The sequence below is a fragment of the Phaenicophaeus curvirostris genome, chromosome 8, assembly GCF_032191515.1.
Source record: "Phaenicophaeus curvirostris isolate KB17595 chromosome 8, BPBGC_Pcur_1.0, whole genome shotgun sequence".
Lineage (NCBI taxonomy): Eukaryota > Metazoa > Chordata > Aves > Cuculiformes > Cuculidae > Phaenicophaeus > Phaenicophaeus curvirostris.
This window is the reverse complement of record NC_091399.1, coordinates 4,430,272-4,449,857: the sequence shown is the minus strand read 5'-3', so window position 1 is coordinate 4,449,857 and position 19,586 is coordinate 4,430,272. Positions and strand designations below refer to the sequence as shown.

At 39.5% G+C, this 19,586-nt stretch overlaps 1 protein-coding gene across 3 annotated transcripts in view; it reads left to right on the top strand.

The window, feature by feature from the left end:
- Positions 1-19,586, top strand: part of DPYD (dihydropyrimidine dehydrogenase) — a 368,728-nt gene that overhangs the window by 284,001 nt on the left and 65,141 nt on the right. For all 3 annotated transcript variants that reach the window (XM_069862153.1, XM_069862154.1, XM_069862152.1), the window contains exon 19: positions 12,193-12,335. In XM_069862153.1, coding sequence (XP_069718254.1) covers positions 12,193-12,335 — 143 coding nt within the window. The remainder of the gene's footprint in view (positions 1-12,192; positions 12,336-19,586) is intronic.

The following is a 19,586-nucleotide window of genomic DNA, read 5'->3' as shown; positions in this document are numbered from 1 at the left end:
AGGAAGTGTTGTGTAATGAGCACTGCACATCTGTCATACAGTGTTTTAACATCTACAGTAGTTATCAGCTGAATATTTCCATTATTATCACTCTGTGAGCAACTGCCATTCTTGAAACTGATTGATGTTTAGGAATAAAGCACTTCTATTACATGTTGCCAAATTCCGAGGACCAATCTTATAACCTACAGTGCCTTCAAAGGAGTGATGATACCTCCTCTTTCTGGAACTAATCACATCTGAAGAAAGTGGAAGGGTGAAAACATTTTTTTTTTCTAGAGAACTTTCATTGTATACTATTCCACTACAAAATGATTATAGTGTTTTATCTGCCAAAGGTGACACTAGGGGAAGATAACTTTACAGGAAGAGAGATGTTTGAATGTGGGCAACTAGTGTTGTGCAGTCACTTGGCTCAAGGCAGTGAATTTATTTGTGGGTTGATGAAACTCTGGTCTCAATTTTTCATTGGCTGGGTGCAAAACAGTCTTCTGTCAGGTTGTGATGTTTGCAAAGTCTTCACTAACATTTCATTAGTTTAATTTGTGGGTTTGTCCTCTGTCCAGACGAGCACACAGATCTGCAATTTCAGGGAAGAAAACGTATATGAAGAAGAAAAGAGACACCCCCCCCCCAGCAAGTGTTTATCTTCTTAAGGCCACGCTGTCTTGCTAGAGCCTAGGCAATCTCTAATCCTGCTTTGAGAGTTTTTCAAAGAAGGAAGGCATTGTATGAAAACATTGCAGACAAGTTAGTGGTAAATATTGCTCAGAGGGGACTGGTAGTTTGTGGACGTTTTGTGCATATTTTGTGCATTATTTAAATTTCTTCATCCTCATCCCTCCTCGGTCCCTTGGAGGGTTATCTATAAAGGCATAGTGCCCTTTGGCTTCATCAGGAACTACCATGGAATGGGAGCTTTTTGTGCTTTCCTCCCAAAATAAGGCAGAGAAAGAAACTGGTGCTAGTTTAGCACTGGCATATAATGCAGTGTCTGGACTCAGCTTCCAGGAGAAAGTTCAGATGCTGGCACTAACATGTTTCAGGCACCAACATGAAGCTCCCAATGAGTATATTTGTACATTAGAGACCACCTGAAATTGAAAAACTTCTGCTCCAAAGATCCTTCAGGTTCTCTGTTAAAATAAATAAGGCAAGTCTTGGGAGCTGAGGAATCCTCTGAGAAACTGGTTTCAGCAGGATAGAGTGTGAACTCAGCTGTTCTAGTGTAACTTACAATTTGATCATGAGATTATAATGGGTCCTCCAAAAATCCCATCTCTTCCAGCCTTCAGTTTGAGCAACTCGAGTTTTTGCTCTTGTTCACGTGAGTCTCTGTCTGCCCAGATCCTTTTATGTCAAACTCCAAAATTATCAAGTGAAAGTGTCGAAAGCCTTTGCTTCTTTTCCCAACTCTACCCTGGTACCAGCAGCTTGCTTTGCAAATATCTCAGCAGACTTTAGCTTGGCCCTTCTTCTTTCCAAATGATGATACAGCCCACCAGCTTATAGACACATGCAGATCCCGATGAGCAGTCAGGGTAGGTAGTTTCCATTTATTGCTGGGAGAAAAAAGAAGTGTTAAATAACTTCCTACTCATCCTATGGCAAGCAGATGAGTAGGGCTGTGTGCTTCAACTACCCTAGGTATAGCTATCAGTTCTCCTACTCTTGGTTGTGTGAGCCTTGAGAAACGGGAAGTGTTGAAATAAATGGCTATGATACACATAGTGTTGAAATAAACATTTATTTTAACACATTGTATGTGATGAGCCATTTATTTTAACACTTTTCACTTGAAGTGTTGAAATAACAGGTTTTATCAGGGGACGTGTCATCCACTGTTTTATGTATATGTGAATATGGAAATATATCCACTGAGTGTGCATGTATATATATATGCTCACACAGATTTTATGGATATGTAATAATAATGTGGTAGGTGTGTGTGTAGACATGCACACTGTTGCACAGAGAAATACAGTGTTTCTGCTGAAATTGATTCACTTGTTTCACAAAAAAAATGTGTTCCTGCCATTGTGTTTTTAATATATTTTATGTATTCTATAAATAGACATAAATATATCCTTACATAAAGTTGTATATTACTACATAGTAGCAACTGGATGATAAAGATAGAATAAAAAGATAGACAAAATAAAATAGATAAATCTCTCAACAGGATAAGAATGATACTGACTTGGGTAAGGGGAAAAGGAAATACTTCCTCTGATCTTTTTAGATATCAATGTGATTTCTGTAGTTTTCTGTACTTCCATAAGTTCTGCTTCCCTTTCTGTAAAGGGCTTCTTAGACAAGTGGTTATTAAACTGTACAAGGTATGCTTCAGGTTTTGTAAATAACCTGAAAAGTTGTTATACTGCATTTTCCAGTAATGGCTTTATTTTTAAATACACTGCAGGAGCCTCAACACCCTACTCAACAGCCAGTCACCACTCTTTCAGTGTGTCCTTAGGTATACTAAATTGCCTTTGTATGGTCAGAATTGCATACACACTAAAGTACAGGTGCAGAAATGTAGACACACATCTATGTCCTGCTTTCTGGCACCAGGGTCATGTTGACCATGGTAGTTGTTGAGGAGGTTAAAACTAGCTCAAACAAAGGTAGCACTGCCTGTGAGGCTGACAGAGGCAAGGCTGCCTTTGAACAAATCTGTAAGCTTCTGGGTAAATAGCCACCAACACTTCTACTAGACTTTGAGTTAAGCACATCTGCTTCTGCGCCAAAATAAATGGGCAGTAAGACCCACTATATTTTAAAGTGAAATACTCGCATCTTTTGGGGGGAAGAATTGCCTGGCAGAATTTGACAGGAACTCATTTGTCCCTCTGTGATGGTTGCAACAGTGTTTGTCTGGTAACTGTCGGCAATATTTCTTATATGGGCTGTCCCTTGGCTATTAGGCTGGTCTAATTCATGTCTTCTTCCTTGTATTCTGTTGCGAGCATACCTCAGTCATTAGCACTACTTTTATTATTTGATCTTTTCTGTTGTATCGTTATTTGTTTTATTTTGTTAGCACTACCACTCTTTCAGTAAAAGGCAAGTTTTTTCCTGACCCAGTGGGGGAGTGCAGTGCAAACGGTCCTGCAGCAGCACACTGTGCTCAGATCCACTGCACCAAGTCAGGTGGCTCAAACTCTAAGTCGTGACAGGGAGCAGGCAGGAAAAAGAAAGTGCACACCGAGCCAACCAAAGAACACGTAAAGCGCAGCTCGAGACAATTTCCAGCTTAAAGTTAAGCTGAAGTGGAATGCATTTAATGAACACCTGATAAATTGCGATAGAAAATGCTTTGCCAGGTTTCATGCAGATCAGCAGAAGTATTGATTTTTAGTGGATATGTACTTTTCGGTGAAAAAATGGCTATGTTAGAAAATGTTTAACCAGCTCTTGCAGCAATCACAAAACAATTTGTATCTGTCCCCTTGATTTTTCCTCCTGAAGTACAATATGAGTGAAAATTCCCCCAGGTCTTCCTGGATGAATAATATATACAGATAAGAAAAATTTACTTTTTCACTCTTCCATTTGTCTGATTCTAACCTTTTTAATTGACAGAAGTCTCCAATGACTGCTAAACATTTATTGAATGAGAACTCGTGATTTTAAGAACTTTCTGCTGAAAGAGCATAAATAGCCATTAGAAGAAAATAAAAAATGGTAAAAATTAATCCTAAAAAGGACACTGATTCTTCTCTGTGCTTATGAAAGTGCAATTTTTTTTGAAGGAAGCGTGAGGCAAAATGATTAATTCTTTCTTCCAGACATAGGTTGGACTCAAACCTATAGGTATTCAAATACAATCAAATGAAAAATAAACTTTGAAATAAAAAGGAAAGGGAAAATAATATTATAGAAAACATTAATACCCCATCAGTTTGTCAAAACGTAAATGTCATAGATAGTCATGATATGCTAACAAAAATGAGTAGGATGCAGCCAGTCAATGTGATTTCAAAACACAGAAATGGCAGAGTGAGATGGAAATTGTTTTGTATCTGTAGATCATTGACTTTATTATACAGTTTTGGGATAAAGTCTTGGCTTTGCTGTAGTCAGCACAATCTTTGCCATATTGGTAGTGTTGGCACATCACCCTTCACAAATTATTGATGAAATAATATATTAGGTAGGCATTGCTTTGAAGATTTAGGGTAGCTATATTAGACATCTCATAAAATGAATATTTTCTCCAATACTTCATTGGTAAATGAAGAATTAAATGTTTTGGTTGAAAATAGCCTCTACCTGAGTAAATAGTACATTATTATTAGTGATTTTGTCATATAACTATTAATGTGTGAGTAGTAATGAACTGAACGACTGACCAAGCTGAGAAATAGATAGGGAACAGTGAAAAGAGTCTTCACAAGGTCTTGAGAAGTGTAGGGCTGTGCACCATTAAAACTGTGGCAAGGTCCATCTTGAACTTGTTCTTTGAGCACTTTCTGTATTTTTCAGTGCCCTGAAGATTGTGTGTCCCATTTAGGGGCTTCATAACAACTATGAGTAGTCTTTCTTTCTAAACATGTGTATTCATTGGGTTTTCTTCTGCATATAAATGCATTCTCTGGCCATTTTGAAGGATATGCCTGATACACTGTTTCATTAAACTGCTGCGTTATCGGGTAATTGTTTAAACATAATGCCATAGCACTATCAAAAGGAAAGGTGAACTAATGGCATTTGCAAATGTCAGGGATTATCTTAACACTTTTATTATAGTTTATAAAAAGTAGGTTCAGGGCATTCCATGGCAATTATTTCCACAGAAATTGGTTATTTAAATAAATTGCTAATTATCTGGATATGACAGTATTGAAAACCCTGCTAATGAGTTATTTGAAAAGTGTAGCTTATGGTGGCCACCTGCAGGTGGGAGAGAGAAAGAACATATAGAATAATTGCAGTCAGAAGGAGTGCAATGCAAATCAATTGTGTATAACCTGCACACTTCCCCGGACTGTTTGCAAATGCAGATGATATATATATATAAAGTGCATGGATCGCCAGTACTAGGTAACATACATTCTATGCAGAAAACATCTTAAGAAAGAAGTATGTTTTCTGTGTGGGTTTTTTTAATCCCTAAACTGTCTTATCTTGTTATTTCCCACAGCGTTGGGTTGATCATCTACAATACCTGATCCTTCCTAGACCAATTCCCTTATGTAATGCTTTTTCAGTCAAGTCTAGTATTTGCTGTCATTGGCTAGTTTTGAATTTGCTTTATTAATCAGGGAGATAACAATGTCAGTTTTCTTCCAAGAATGTATTTACAGTGGGAAGGAGAGTGATGTTGCTTAGGATTTGGGGGTTTATTTTTTTAACAGCACAGACTTTATCAGTAATTTATTAAACAAAAATAATGTATCACCTAATTATTCTTTGTAATATTTAGGCTCTGTGGTTTAAATCTGATGTTAAATTTGTAAAGAATTGCGCTGTAATATAATACACAGAATCACAGAATCGCAGAATAACCAGGTTGGAAGAGACCCACCGGATCATCGAGTCCAACCGTTCCCATCAAACACTAAACCATATCCCTCAGCACCTCATCCACCCGTGCCTTAAACACCTCCAGGAAAGGTGAATCAACCACCTCCCTGGGCAGCCTGTTCCAGTGCCCAATGACCCTTTCTGTAAAGAATTTTTTCCTAACGTCTAGCCTAAACCTCCCCTGGTGGAGCTTGAGGCCATTCCCTCTTGTCCTGTCCCCTGTCACTTGGAAGAAGAGGCCAGCACCCTCCTCTCTACAACGTCCTTTCAGGTAGTTGGAGAGAGCAATGAGGTCACCCCTCAGCCTCCTCTTCTCCAGGCTAAACACCCCCAGCTCTCTCAGCCGCTCCTCATAAGGCCTGTTCTCCAGCCCCTTCACCAGCTTTGTTGCTCTTCTCTGGACTCTCTCCAGAGCCTCAACATCCTTCTTGTGTTGAGGGGCCCAGAACTGAACACAGTATTCGAGGAGCGGTCTCACCAGTGCCGAGTACAGAGGGAGGATAACCTCCCTGGACCTGCTGGTCACGCCGTTTCTGATACAAGCCAAGATGCCATTGGCCTTCTTGGCCACCTGGGCCACTGCTGGCTCATGTTCAGTCGCTGTCAACCAACACCCCCAGGTCCCTCTCCTCCAGGCAGCTTTCTAGACAGACTTCTCCCAGTCTGTAGCCCTGCATAGGGTTGTTGTGCCCCAAGTGCAGGACCCGTCATTTGGCCTTGTTAAACCTCATGCCATTGGACTCAGCCCAGAGGTCCAGCCTGTTCAGATCCCTTTGCAGAGCTTCTCTACCCTCCAGCAGATCGACACTTCCACCCAGCTTAGTGTCGTCCGCAAACTTGCTAAGGGTGCACTCGATGCCTTCATCCAGGTCATTGATAAAGACATTGAACAGGGCTGGACCCAGCACCGAGCCCTGGGGAACCCCACTTGTCACTGACCTCCAGCTGGATTTCACACCGTTTCCCACCACTCTCTGGGCCCGGCCAGCCAACCAGTTTTCCACCCAGGAGAGTGTGCGCCTGTCCAGGCCAGAGGCTGACAGTTTCCGAAGCAGAATGCTGTGAGAAACTGTGTCAAAGGCTTTGCTGAAGTCCAGGAAGACCACATACAATGCAAATTAAAAATCAAATTTAATTTACAATGCACAGAATGGGGAGAATTGCAATACAAATTCATTTTTATTCTATCTAGTAACCATAGATATAAAAATTTCTTTTTAAATTGTCTACTAACCAAAGATGTAAGAGTTTGCTTTCCTTTTAAATCTGTTTCTTCTGTTGATAGAGAGTTCGATAAAGACCATTCAGACTGTTTAAAGATTAAAGCCCAGTACTATCAGTCCAAATTGATTCACCTCAGTTCTGTTAGCTGTTTTTTAATGGATCTGGATTATCTTTACCTCAAGGCCCACTTAAAGCTGCTGCAAATAGGTGTTAAAGACTTTACCGCATTGGTGCAATGTATTGCAAGTGAGAATGTAGCCCAGTATTCAAAACTTCTGAGACTTTCTTCTTCTGCATTGGTGGATCACTGGGATCAAGAAGATCTGAATTGTTTCTTTTAGGAGCTTCCAGAGCTACTGGGTTGCTTGAAGCTTAATGCCAGGCTTCTCCTTGAAGAAGGTATTAATTTTGGCTCTCAAGCTTCAATCTAGTGAACATTTTTTTGATGGGATCGAGTCCTGTGGAGAGAACTTACAAAAAGAAGTTACAAAAATCAAAATAAAGCGCGTGTCTTCTAGCATTGGTAAGAGGTTTTCTACTTCGTAAGGAAAAATAAACAAGCAAATAAATAAATAAGTATTAGCACTTATCAGTTTGTCATTATTCTGCTGTCCTCAGAGGACAAGGACAGCTCTGTCTACCTGTGCTGATCAGGAAGAGGCATTTGATTGACATATATTTTGCTTCTCCATCATGTTGCATTTTGCTCATTGGATTTCCTTGACTCCGCTTCCTGTTAGTCATGAAAAATCTGGCTTTTTATTAAAAAAAAAAAAAGGAAGAAGGGAGAAAACCAAAATTCTTTGATTTAAGGCAAGAAAAAGGTCTGGAACTTTTGCATCGTATAATTATTTGATTGTTTAAATCTTCCTATAACAGCATTTGTTCCTTAATTAATGAGAGACTTTAAAGAGTAGTTTTCAACTTAGACTAGCATGTCATCTCAGGTATTTTTCTGTCTGTCTTTCATTTTCAAATCTCACTCCCCTACTTCAGGTCTGGATAAATGGGCTTTGTTTATTGAATCTCATTATTTTACAGCAAGGTAAATGACAACCCCATCTAGCATCTGGTAGCAGCTGTAAGGCTGCTATCAAGAGGGTACTGTATCAGCAGTTTCCCCAGATACGGGTGCTTAACTAGTGGAATTACAGGTCCCAACATGTCAAAGTATGTGGTAGATGCTTATTTTTTAGCACATGAGCTGTCTTTCAAATGCTTGCTGAATTTGGACCTCAGCTTCTTAAATACCATTGGGTTTATCAGAAAACATTCTGCAAATTCCTACTGCTACTTAGTGTTCTTTTAAAATTTGGCATTAAATCTCCTTTATTTCAACCTCTTAAAAACTCCTTCTCTACAAATCTCTGTAATAGAATTTATTACTTTCCTGTGGTACTCATATGAAAATGCAAGAAAATAGAGATTCTTGGTCAAAGCTGATGCTCATTTGCTTTTTTTAAAATTTATTTGCTGCCATTTTTTTCAGTAGCTTTAGTAGCTCTGTTGCTTGTATTTTTCTATTTTTTTTTTAGCTTTAATCCAGAAGATTGTTTCTCCATTTCACTAGGCAGTAGGATCTCTATCACAAGTAAATCACATTGTATTCCAGAGCAGCAGCTTTTATTACAGAAGGGGAAGCTTCTGAACTGTTGATCAAGAAATGCATGGGAGAATGGCTGCACCTTCTGATGTACGTGTTCTGTATTCTGTAGACTAAAGAAAAAAAAATGCTGGGATGACACCTCAGTCAACTCTCTGATTGTCATTAAAGCCATTTATTTACTCTCATCAGAAGCACTCCTGAAATATTTTTAAATTCGTTTTAGTGAATTATAGATGAAGGGAATATTTTTGCAATCGTACCAATTTATTGCTAATTTACTAATCACCAAATGTAAGTAATAACTCCTATCATGAATCTCAAATGTTGCTAGTTCTAAAAAAGTACCTATGTTCCATAATAAATTCTAAGTCTCATTGCCATCTCTGCTGTGCTTCATCACATCATATGCTTGATTTCTTTGGGCTGAAAAAAGGTTTTTCTGATTACCTGTTGTGCTGAAACTTTAAATAAACTATTCTTTGCTCCTTTTCCTCTACTGACCATTGTGCAGAAATGGTCATTTAAGTAAGAAGTTGGCTAGTTTAATTAAACTGAAAAAAAGAACCACTATATTCTGGAAGTATTTTCTTGTGGAACCCTTTGCTAAAAGCTATCATTAATGTCAAGGGTCTACAAGGCTTAAAAACTGATTGAATGCAAACTCTCAGAGTTACATTGGGTTTAGAAGGATATAAACTTTCATGCCTCAAGGCAGATGTCAGTTTTTTACTCATGCAGATTGGGAAGAAATTTCCCTCTAGTCACATGGTTTCAGAGTTACCAGCATCTGTATCCTTTCACGTTTCTAAACGCTGACTACTCCATCACAGTGAGATTCTGGAGCAGCCGTGTCAGTGCCTGAAAGCAATATAGCAAGTCTGATGCTAACCTGTAGCCTCAGTTTTAAACAATGAATATTTGTAGAATTTCATGAACTAGCGGTTTTTTTATGAGATAATTTTCAATTATTTAGGCTGTGTCCTGGTATGTATGCCCTCTGAAAGGCTTTATAAATGCATCTATGTGAGCAAACAGCACGATTCCATTTTTTTTGTCTCAAGTATTTCTCTAAGACTGGACCATCAATGCTGTCATAATATTTGCTTTTTTGACACTAGCAGTGCTCCTCTTTCAGAGAATTATTCTGTTCCTTTGAAACACATTACAATCAATCTAGCTGAAATGATGGCAAATAGTCAGCGTCCAGGGAAGAGTTCCTGTTGAGCTCCAGCCCCTTTCTGTAACCTGTTCTGGTCAACTGTAGATTCTCTAAGGTAGTTGTGTTGAGATTTCTAAATGTTATTCTAGTTGTGCTGAGATTCCTAAATGTTATTCTAGTTGTGCTGAGATTTCTAAATGTTATTCTAGTTGTGTTGAGATTTCTAAATGTTATTTTAATTTTCACCAAAACACATGGATAGTGCTTCTTGGGTTGGATTTTCTATTTATGCAAATGAAGGTTTATACGCTGAAAACATTCTATCTCTATGTAGCCTCTTTTAAACTAGCAAGAAGTATCTGTGTAAAGCTTGTGAGCAGCCCTAATCCCTAACATGGGCACAGAGTATCTTGATGGCAGATGGAAGAGCCTGCCTGATCAGATAGAGTCTTCTGATTTTTTGCTCAGATGCAGAGATCAGCTATTGAAGAAGGATGAGATCATAAAATCAGAATGGTTTGGGTTGAAAAGGACCTTAAAGATCATCCAGTTCCAACTGCCCTTGCCATGGGCAGCAGCACCTCCCACAGACCAGGCTGCCCAAGGCCCCATCCAACCTGGCCTGGAACACCTCCAGGGATGGGGCAGCCACAGCTTCCCTGGGCAACCTGGGCCAGGGCCTCACCATCCTCATCAGGAAGAATTTTTTCCTAATGTCTAATCTAAATCTTTCCCCTTCCAATTTAAAGCCCCTTCATCCTATCACTACATGCCTTTGTAAAAAGTCCCTCCCCAGCTTTCTTGCAGGCCCGCTTCAGGTTCTGGAAAGCTATAAGGTCTCCCCAGAGCTTTCTCTTCTCCAGGCTGAGCAACCCCAACTCTCTCAGCCTGTCCTCATAGCAGAGGTGCTCCAGCCCTCTGATCATCTTTGTAGCCCTCCTCTGGAACCGTTCCAACAGCTCCATATCCTTCTTATGTTGAGGACTCCAGAACTGGACACAGTACTCCAGGTGAGGTCTCACAAGAGAAGAGTAGAGGGACAGAATCACCTCCCTCGACCCGCTGGCCACGATTCTTTTGATGCAGCCCAGCATACATGTCTATATTCATGCAGCAGAAGCTGTCATTGCCCAAGAAGGTATTTTTGTACTGAATCTAGTGCAGGTGCCAATTAAGACTGCTTAGCCAAGCTTTTGGGTGCGAATGTGTTTAATACTGATGGTTCAGGCTCTCCTGTGAATTCAGTGTTGTCTGCCACAGTTAATGTTGAGGGGTAGTGGAATGTTGCTAAAGGTAATGTGAACTGAAGACAGAGTATTTTTAATAGTTAAGACAACCAAATTTCAGTTTTCTGTAATGGAAAATTACCTTGAAAAAACAGCTCCACAACAAAGTGACAGTGCAGCTGTCCTATTAAAAGCAAAACATGACATGTTTTGTGACCTGTACTTCTGTGGGATCATTCTCCTCATTGACCCTTCAACTAGACTGGAGAGGTCATAGCTGATACACAAGCATGGCAGATGCTTTTTCTAGATAGCAGAATGCTGAGCTCTCAGTAAGTCCTTCTTAGAGACCAGTTCAAACTCTGCCTGAGAGGACGTGTCTCACTGATGGAGGCACTGGAGTGAGATACTGGCCTTAGTGAGACCTGGCTGCTTGAATAGAGCAATTTATCCTTAGATTAAAAATTCAGCCAGCAGACTGTAATACTTCTATTTCAAATAGAGCAGAGGAAGAATGGCATATGGGTTGAAGAAGGTGTTTTGTCGAGGAGGTGAGGATGTTTGTTAGGCATCCAAGCAGAGGTGTGGCATTGCAGTGGCTACATGTTTCAGCATGCACTCTTTTCCCACATTTCCTAATTGTGATTGCTTCTTCCTCTTGCTTTGTTCGTTGCATTGTTTTTATTTCTTTATTCCCTTTTGGTTATTTGCTCTTGGAAAAAGTCGAATCTTTAAAGGTTGTAAAGTATTTCATGGTGTGGTATTTCCCCAAGTTATCTGATACACTGGGGGAAAAAAATAAAAAACAGTACTAGCACTTCCTTTTGTAGGTTGACAGCCAGCCAGTTTCTCTGGGAGCCATGCTCCAGTCTTGGAGACACAACCATAAATGGATATACTTTATTCTTTTGAGCTTCAGACTGTAGTGCTAATAGTTAAAGGGGTCTTACTTAAAGGATTATCTGAATAGACAAACATCCAAAGGGGAAACATATTAAATAATAAATGAAGCGTCAGCTGCAGTGAAATGGTGCTTTTAAAGAATTTTTAGTTAGACATAAATAAATGAGATGTTCCCTCTCTCTTGGACAACATCTATGTTCAAAAATTCAACTTGATTCTTTATGTAGAAACACAGATCTCTGTCTGCAGTGTACTGTATGGTAAAGTATTGCTTTCTATCTCAGGCACTGTTACTCTTTTTTTTTGATCCAGCCTTACAATGTTTATCTAAATGTTTTTGCAATTATTTTTATTTCAGCAAAATTCATAATACTTTACAAGTATTGATATCACTTGAAACCCACTTGGTTTCAATTTATGAATTAATATAACCTCTGCATCTCCAAATTAGATGCTAGCTCCTAATGTTCCTTACCATGAGGAATGTGCAAATTACATCAGGATGTTTTCTGACATTGCTAACAAAATGTTCTGGTTTTCCATAGGAAATGCTATTAGGCCCATTGCCCTCCGTGCAGTGTCTGCCATAGCCCGTGCTCTCCCAGGATTTCCCATCTTGGCAACTGGAGGCATTGATTCTGCTGAAAGTGGGCTCCAGTTTCTCCACAGTGGGGCTTCTGTCTTACAGGTACCTTCTCTTTCTTTAAAACATTCAAATTAAAATAACTGTGGTTAGAGGCATAATGTATCTTCTTTTCAAACATTAGGATAGTGGAGGGGTTATATCACTAAAAGTAATTTTCATGGGTTTAGCTTCATGCTAGATTTCATTAATTTCATATGGAGGAGGAGTTGCCAAAAGAAAACTTTCTATGTCACATTACTAGTCTGGGAAAAGGGTAGCCATGAGTGTGTTATCGCTTTTTTGCTCTGCCCTGTAGGATTTAAACTTTAAATATCACTTCCTTGTCATACAAACAAGGTTGACACAGAGTTAAGCTTGAGCTATCTGATCTTGCTTTATTTTTGGGCTTTGTCTTCTGCAAAAAGCTCTTTCAAGAGGAGAGCGATTTCAAAGAGCACTACTTTGGTCCCACTGGGAGCAACCGTAAAGTAACACTTGTTTATCCTTGTTTATCTCTGTCGCTCAAGCATCTTTACCAAAGTAGGAGATGCAAGAGCTGCTGGCATTGCAGCCCATTGCAGGCAGTAGTTGAGGCTGTTTACATTGCTTAATGGGTCATTTTCAGGTCCTGACCAGACTGGCATGGTTATTTAGTCCCTGTCAGGGATGGAGGAGTTGGTAGCCTGCTGTTGTGGGCACCAGGGAATTGGCTAGCAATCAGCCCTTTGCCTAGTCCTCTAGGCGTGTCAGGGCACCATTTTTAGAATGGCTGATAAGGAGCAGGTGGTGGTTATGTTATATTATTCCATTACATATTGTTACATTCTAGTAGTTACTCAGCCTCTTTATCTGTAGCTCCTATCGTAGACAACGACAGCTGTGGATCCTGTGGATGTCAGCTTTGTGTCACTCCTTTAGAGTGTTTTCATTCCCACAGTTCACTTTGACATTAAAATCAGGTTCACTGTGACCATATTTTCTGCACAGCTATGGAGACTGCTGAGGTAGTCATTAGTTTGCTGTTTCAGAAAAAAAAAATGCAGGCCAACTCAATGGTTTAGTTTGGATGGGTTTTTTAGTGCACATCAAAGTTAGCATTTCTGTGAGCTGAAGGAGAAGGCTACTGTTTTTTTATAGACTTACTATGTTTTCTGGATTTATAAATACGATTTCCTGGGCTTTTTTTTTTGGTTTGAGTTGGAATGATTCAAACTCTTCTTTTCCCATCTACAGAAAAAAGATCTACCTTTCTTGCATAATGATCTGAGAGCTTCTTCCGTATAAATACTAAGTAATGGTACAAATTACAGAGCAGCATTTATCTACAAAATAGTAGGACTGGAAAAGGAATGTATTTAGTGTTATAGATGCATTTCATTTGTTATGGCAGCAGTTTTGATGGCTTCGTCTGTAACAATATTACGTGATCTAAACTACACAGAGAATGATTTTCTGTTATACTTCTACCATATCTGTTTCTGAATGACTAAAAATGAAGTTTTTAAATGACATTTATGCCCTTTTCCTCTATATAGTCTGTGTAGCTGTTCATTGTAATTATTTCTTTTCTTTTTTTTCCATTGGTTTGCCCCCACAGTAATGGGAAATCCTGAAATATAATTTAATGCAGACATCTCAGTCAGTGCCCAAGAGAAATAATATTGGATTTACAAAACATTAATTATTGTTTTCTTTTTAGTAATACTCAAGTTCTTTGCAACTGGTTTCCAGAAATGGCTTGGATCTATACTGGTCTTTTGCCCTTTACAGAACAATTTCTCTTTTAAGCGTGCTTTTCCCAGAGATGGTGAAAAAACTCTTTTCTCGACCCTAAGCTTCACCAGTTTAACTTAAATCATCTCTAGAACTGATATTAAACTTCTCTGGATCAAATCTGTCCTCAGTTTGAGTGGCTTATTTCTGTTTCACTAAAGTAGGGAAGTCATTTAAACTAATCTGAGATAAATAGTAGAATCCATTTATCCAAACCAAACAGAAGCTGCTGTGTAGGTAAGGCTCTGAACTAGTTCAATTACATTTATTTAAAAATAAGCCTTTAGTAAACTTCATGCAAGATTGTAAGAACTGGCTATAAGCCTTCCCATCATCTTGGGAAAGGCAAATGAAAGGTAGAGGGAAACAAGTAATCTCTATGGACAGTCTTACAAGAAATACTCTTCACCAGGACTAGCCTGAAACTTTTATTTGCTACTCAGGCAAGATACATTGTGATAAACAGAAAAAGGAAACCTCATCTTCATAGGTCATCCTTGGAACCTAATTAGGAATATGAGACTCAGTGCTGTTGTTTTTCTTCTTAATAAGGTCATGTAAATAGCGACTAGTATACTTTTTCCCTGAATCCCCATCGGTCTCCCAAGTCTTTGATATCAAATGTCCAAGTTGTTACTTCTTCAACAGTCAAAACCTCTGTTGTTTATCACAACAGCTTTGATAGTTCACTTCTGAGTACCAAAGTACAGAGCGGATAAAGAATCTGAAGGTAGCATCGAATAAAGTGATCTGCTGAATGATTCAGTATATTAAGATTCCCCACAAAGCAAGTCCCTGAATTAAGCAGGTAGAAGCAGAGACTGTACTGGGGCAATTACATGTGTGTCCCATAGCCGCCTATTAAGTATCTGCTTTGGATGCTGTCGGAGATGGTGCTGAATAGATATTTGGACTGACGCAGTACTGCATATTTTGTGATCTTCATGTTTCCAGACCACAAGGACACCTCATCACTGATCCAGAGGCAGAACACAAGCTGCCCAGACTTTGATGGTGAGCTCTGCACTCAGCTGTGCTAGATAAACAGTAGGCTCAAAACTTGGGAGTAGGTACTGCCACTGCTATCACTGCCCTGCTACGCTGAACAGTGTGTGGATGTTTGCTCATTAGCAGTACTTTTGAAAGATAGGGGATGTCTATTCATCCAGCATTAAATGTGGTCTGATACCACTAAACAGCACAGATTGATCTTTCTGTGGAGCCCGGCTAGAGAGTCTGGGAGAGCAGCACTTGCGTGGCCACTGGTCTTCCTTTTGTTTTGCCCGGACAAGACTCCTGTGTTTTCTCTGCTATGAGAGAGTGACGTTCATGGGCTAAAATAATGAAAGGTTTTGTGTGAGTTGATTTAATTGCAATGTGGCATATCTCTTAGAGAAGAGGTTTATGAATAATATATGTAACTCCATTAAAAGCATGATCAGGTTTTCCTCTGCAGCTATTTCACCTACCATCAATTCTCCATTATTTTTTTCCAATTGCTTTTATTTTTGAAACGTGGGGATTTGTTTTCCATTTACCAAATCATCGTACACAGGAATGCAAGTTTAGAGTCAGGTGGTAAGCCGTATTTTGGTGTATGCCATAACCTCCTCAAGCGATATTAAGCAAGTATCTTAGGAAATGGTCTGGGGAGGGAGTTTCAGTATTCAAAGTGTGTTCTGTCTCCTCCTTTAGAAGACGGAGGGCAATATCTTAGTGTCATTACTCACAAAAATTTTCTGTGTAAGAAAATTTTGGAGCAATTATAGAAAACAAAAGGGATCATTGTAGTTGGTAGTAGCTGGGAATAAAATTTGATACAGCAATTTAACAGGGCATTCTTCCACTTCATGAACTTCAGCAACAGTTGCAGAAAGAGTCCACATTTTAAAAATTTTTCATTAAAATTGTTGAAATTTTTCAATTGTTCTTCATGTGATTCCACAGCATTATACTTCTTTGTAGTATACCCAAATCCACCAGGGCCTTTCCGCTACAGGCATGAAATTAAAAAAAAAATAACAACTTTATTTATGGAGATAATCCTGCACTCATTGCAGACTAAAAGCTCCAGAAATGTCTGGCTGCATCTTTCTCACATACAGTTCAGGTAGGCTTCCACTGAGGCTGAAGTATTTTTATTTTTAGTTTAAGTAAGCTTTTTTTAAAGCCCCAATTGATCAAAATAAGATGTATATCGGAATTTTTTGCATCATGTATGTGATTTACCATGACACATTGATGGTTTGTTAGATTTTTGCAAGGCTTTGAAAGAGACATACATTTTTCAAAGTCATCTTGCTGTAGGAAATTAAAAATAGAGACAATCATTGAAAATTCCACTGGAAAGAGAAAATGCATTATGGAAAAAGCAATAAAAGTGTAAAAATATTAAAGTAAAAATCACTTCACTGTAGCTCATATGATTGAATTGTAGATCAATATTATGTAGTTAATGCATTAGCAGTAGAGCATTAATTTGCAATTACTGCAGGTGATCTGATCCTCTGTGTTCTGTCCATTGACATAAATGACCTTTTGTTGAAAGAGATTCTGTAGTCATTATTTCTAGCAGATGTAACAAAAAAAAGGTAGAACAAAGGGGTACTTTCTGAAGTAAAAATGGAGACTCTTAACATTATATTCTGGTATGGAATACTTTTGTTCTTCTTGAATATTGATCATTAACGTGTAAAGGATATGGGTTCCTTTTCATATAAATTTCTTTTCTTACAAGTTATGGAGGTCATACTTGTCCATGCTTCATAGAATCATAGAATCATAGAATCACCAGGTTGGAAGAGACCCACCAGATCATCAAGTCCAACCATTCCCACCAGTCTCTAAACCATGCCCCTCAGTACCTCATCCACCCGCACCTTAACCACCTCCAGGGAAGGCGAGTCAGCCACCTCCCTGGGCAGACCGTTGCATTGCCTAATGACCCTTTCAGTGAAGAATTTTTTCCTTATGTCGAGCCTGAATCTCCCCTGGTGGAGCTTGAGGCCATTCCCTCTCGTCCTGTCCCCTGTCACTTGGGAGAAGAGGCCAGCTTGCTCCAGCATGCATGTCTGCAAGGCTGCCTACACAGCAACAATTTAAAATCCACTCATATAATGCTGCTTCCCAACAGAGCAGTCTGGAGTTTTGCCCCAGGCCCTATTTCAGACTCACCTTCACCCTTCACTTACCTCCCACTTGCCATGGATGGGAGATAGCACCTTGCAGTATGTTCCTCTGGGCACTGTGCTCTTGTCTTCACCATGTCACGTTCAGCCCATGCACAACTGCTTCCTTTGGACCTTGTGCCTCAGAGGCAGAGCGCCATGGTGCTGGGTTTCCCCTATACCCTGCTGTCCTGCACCCACACCAGTTGTGTATGAGACCTCAGGGATCTGAGGAAGAACAAAACCATCCTGGAAGTATGACAGCTCATGACAGGAAAGCAATAGCAATGGGGCTTTTTGCCTCTGCAAGATAAAATCTCCCTCCAACATGGAACGTGGTTGTTTTTATGAGACTACTTGTGGCTACTGTAGCATTTTCAAGGAGCATTCTTGTTGGTAACTCTTTGAAATCAAAGTCTTAAGAGATTCTGGATAGTTTTATTATTATTTTTTTCTTCAGCTGGCTTTTTACAGAAGCATTTAGCTAAGGGATTTTTATAACAGCAGGATGGCCCTTTGTGTGTGAATAAACAAGCTTTTCCATCACAAAATAGTGAGACTTGAACTATGAGAAAGCATTGTTATTGTATTTGTGCAAATGTGAAGCCCTGTGAGAAACCCTTCTACATAGCATAAAATGCCCTGAATATCAGAAAATAAAAGCAAGGCTCTGAAAATATAATCACTAAAACGGATGGGGGGGCAATGGGGAGAGAAATGCCATTTCACAAACATGATTTCATGTCTTAATGTTTAAATGCTACCATTTTCTCCACCTGAATCTCAAGGAGAAAAACCGAACCATAAAAACCCATGAAGTAAATGTATGCTGTAATCTTTTACGCATTTTTCCTCATTTTATTTTTTTAAAAAATTTCATTAAGATCTCTGATGCTGTTTCTCTGTGTTTTTTATGGCTACACAACTGCAAAGCAGCAAACTGGTTGAGTTCCATCTTTTAGGGTTCTTCTAAGACCATCTTAGTGTCTGTTCAACTCAGTGAAGACACTGATATTTTAGTTAAGTGAGGGCAAGTTGAGGCCAAAAGATTCTCATCCCAGAATTATAGTTTATGGCATTTACTGGTATGGAGAGTGAACAACTAAAAGAGATTGAAATCAAGGGAGTGACAGGGCAGGGTAGTGATGGAGCAGGCCCTGTGTCTTACAATTCCAGGTTAAGTTTATACTGGTGACACTTGGAAAAAATTATTTTGTCTTGCAATGAATAGCAATGATTTGAACGCAGAGGAAGGGCTCAGTCTTTCCTTGTGTCTAATCTTGGCTCTGTGCAAGGAGGATGAAGTCGAGCTGGTGGCTGCAACTCTTAAACAACCACAGGGTGCCATCAGTGTGGTAGAGCAAGGCTGGGCTTCTCCTGCCCGAACTTACCAGGAGCCCACCCTTTCTCTGCCCCCAGCACATCCTTACACCAGTGCATGTGTGGGAACAGAGGCTGAAGGCTTTCCTTTGTGTCAGCCAGAGAGTTCTCCACAGGGGGATGAGCCCAAGAACAGGTGTGCTTTGATACCAGCTGGACACCTTGAAGGTTTTTACACAGGCTGTGGCTCAGTGAGAAGAAGAACGAAACCTTTTTGTACAAAACTATCCATGATACTGATAAATTTAGGTGTTGGAGCTAATTCTTCTCTCCCCAGTTAAAATGATGAGCAAAGAATAGATTGCTGGATGCAGTGACAGGTCACCAAAGTTATATGAGATGAGATTCAAGGGATGGCTCTTTAAATCCATCAGCAATTTTAAGGAAAAAAAAATACCACTTAAGGCACAACTACTTTTCAGATCTAAGTCATTTGATTGAGATTAATCTAGTCTCATGTAATAATAGCAGTTTTTAACCTGTATTTCCAAAGAAACTCAGTATGTGTTTTAATATTCTTTTGAGTGTCCTCAGTCACGTTTGAGCTTTGTGGCTATTTTTAATGAAATTTGCTGGAAAATAGGAAGTATTTTGCTATAAAAAGTTTTGGGAAAACAAAAAAGACAGGCAGAGGTGAGAGTGTACCTGCATCCCTTCATTGGATGCACAAGCACACCATGAGTTCACCTTTATTAGACCTCTGAGAATCCACATGGGATAGTGCTGTTAGGACTATGTCAGCCACAGGAAAGTCTTTAATTGGCAGTCACACTTATTAGATGTCAGAGAACCCAACCAGGAGACACAGAGCTGCTGGAAGCCAGGTATCATTAGCTCTCTTGCTCACAGAGCCATGCGCCTAAAAAAAGTCTTCAATGGACACGGCACTGAATGGAATGGCCCTGCACTGCAGAGCTGGAATTTACAGTACGTGCAGAAACAAAAGAGTGAACAAAGTGCTGTTTGAACATGTCGACATAAAAATCAAAAGAAA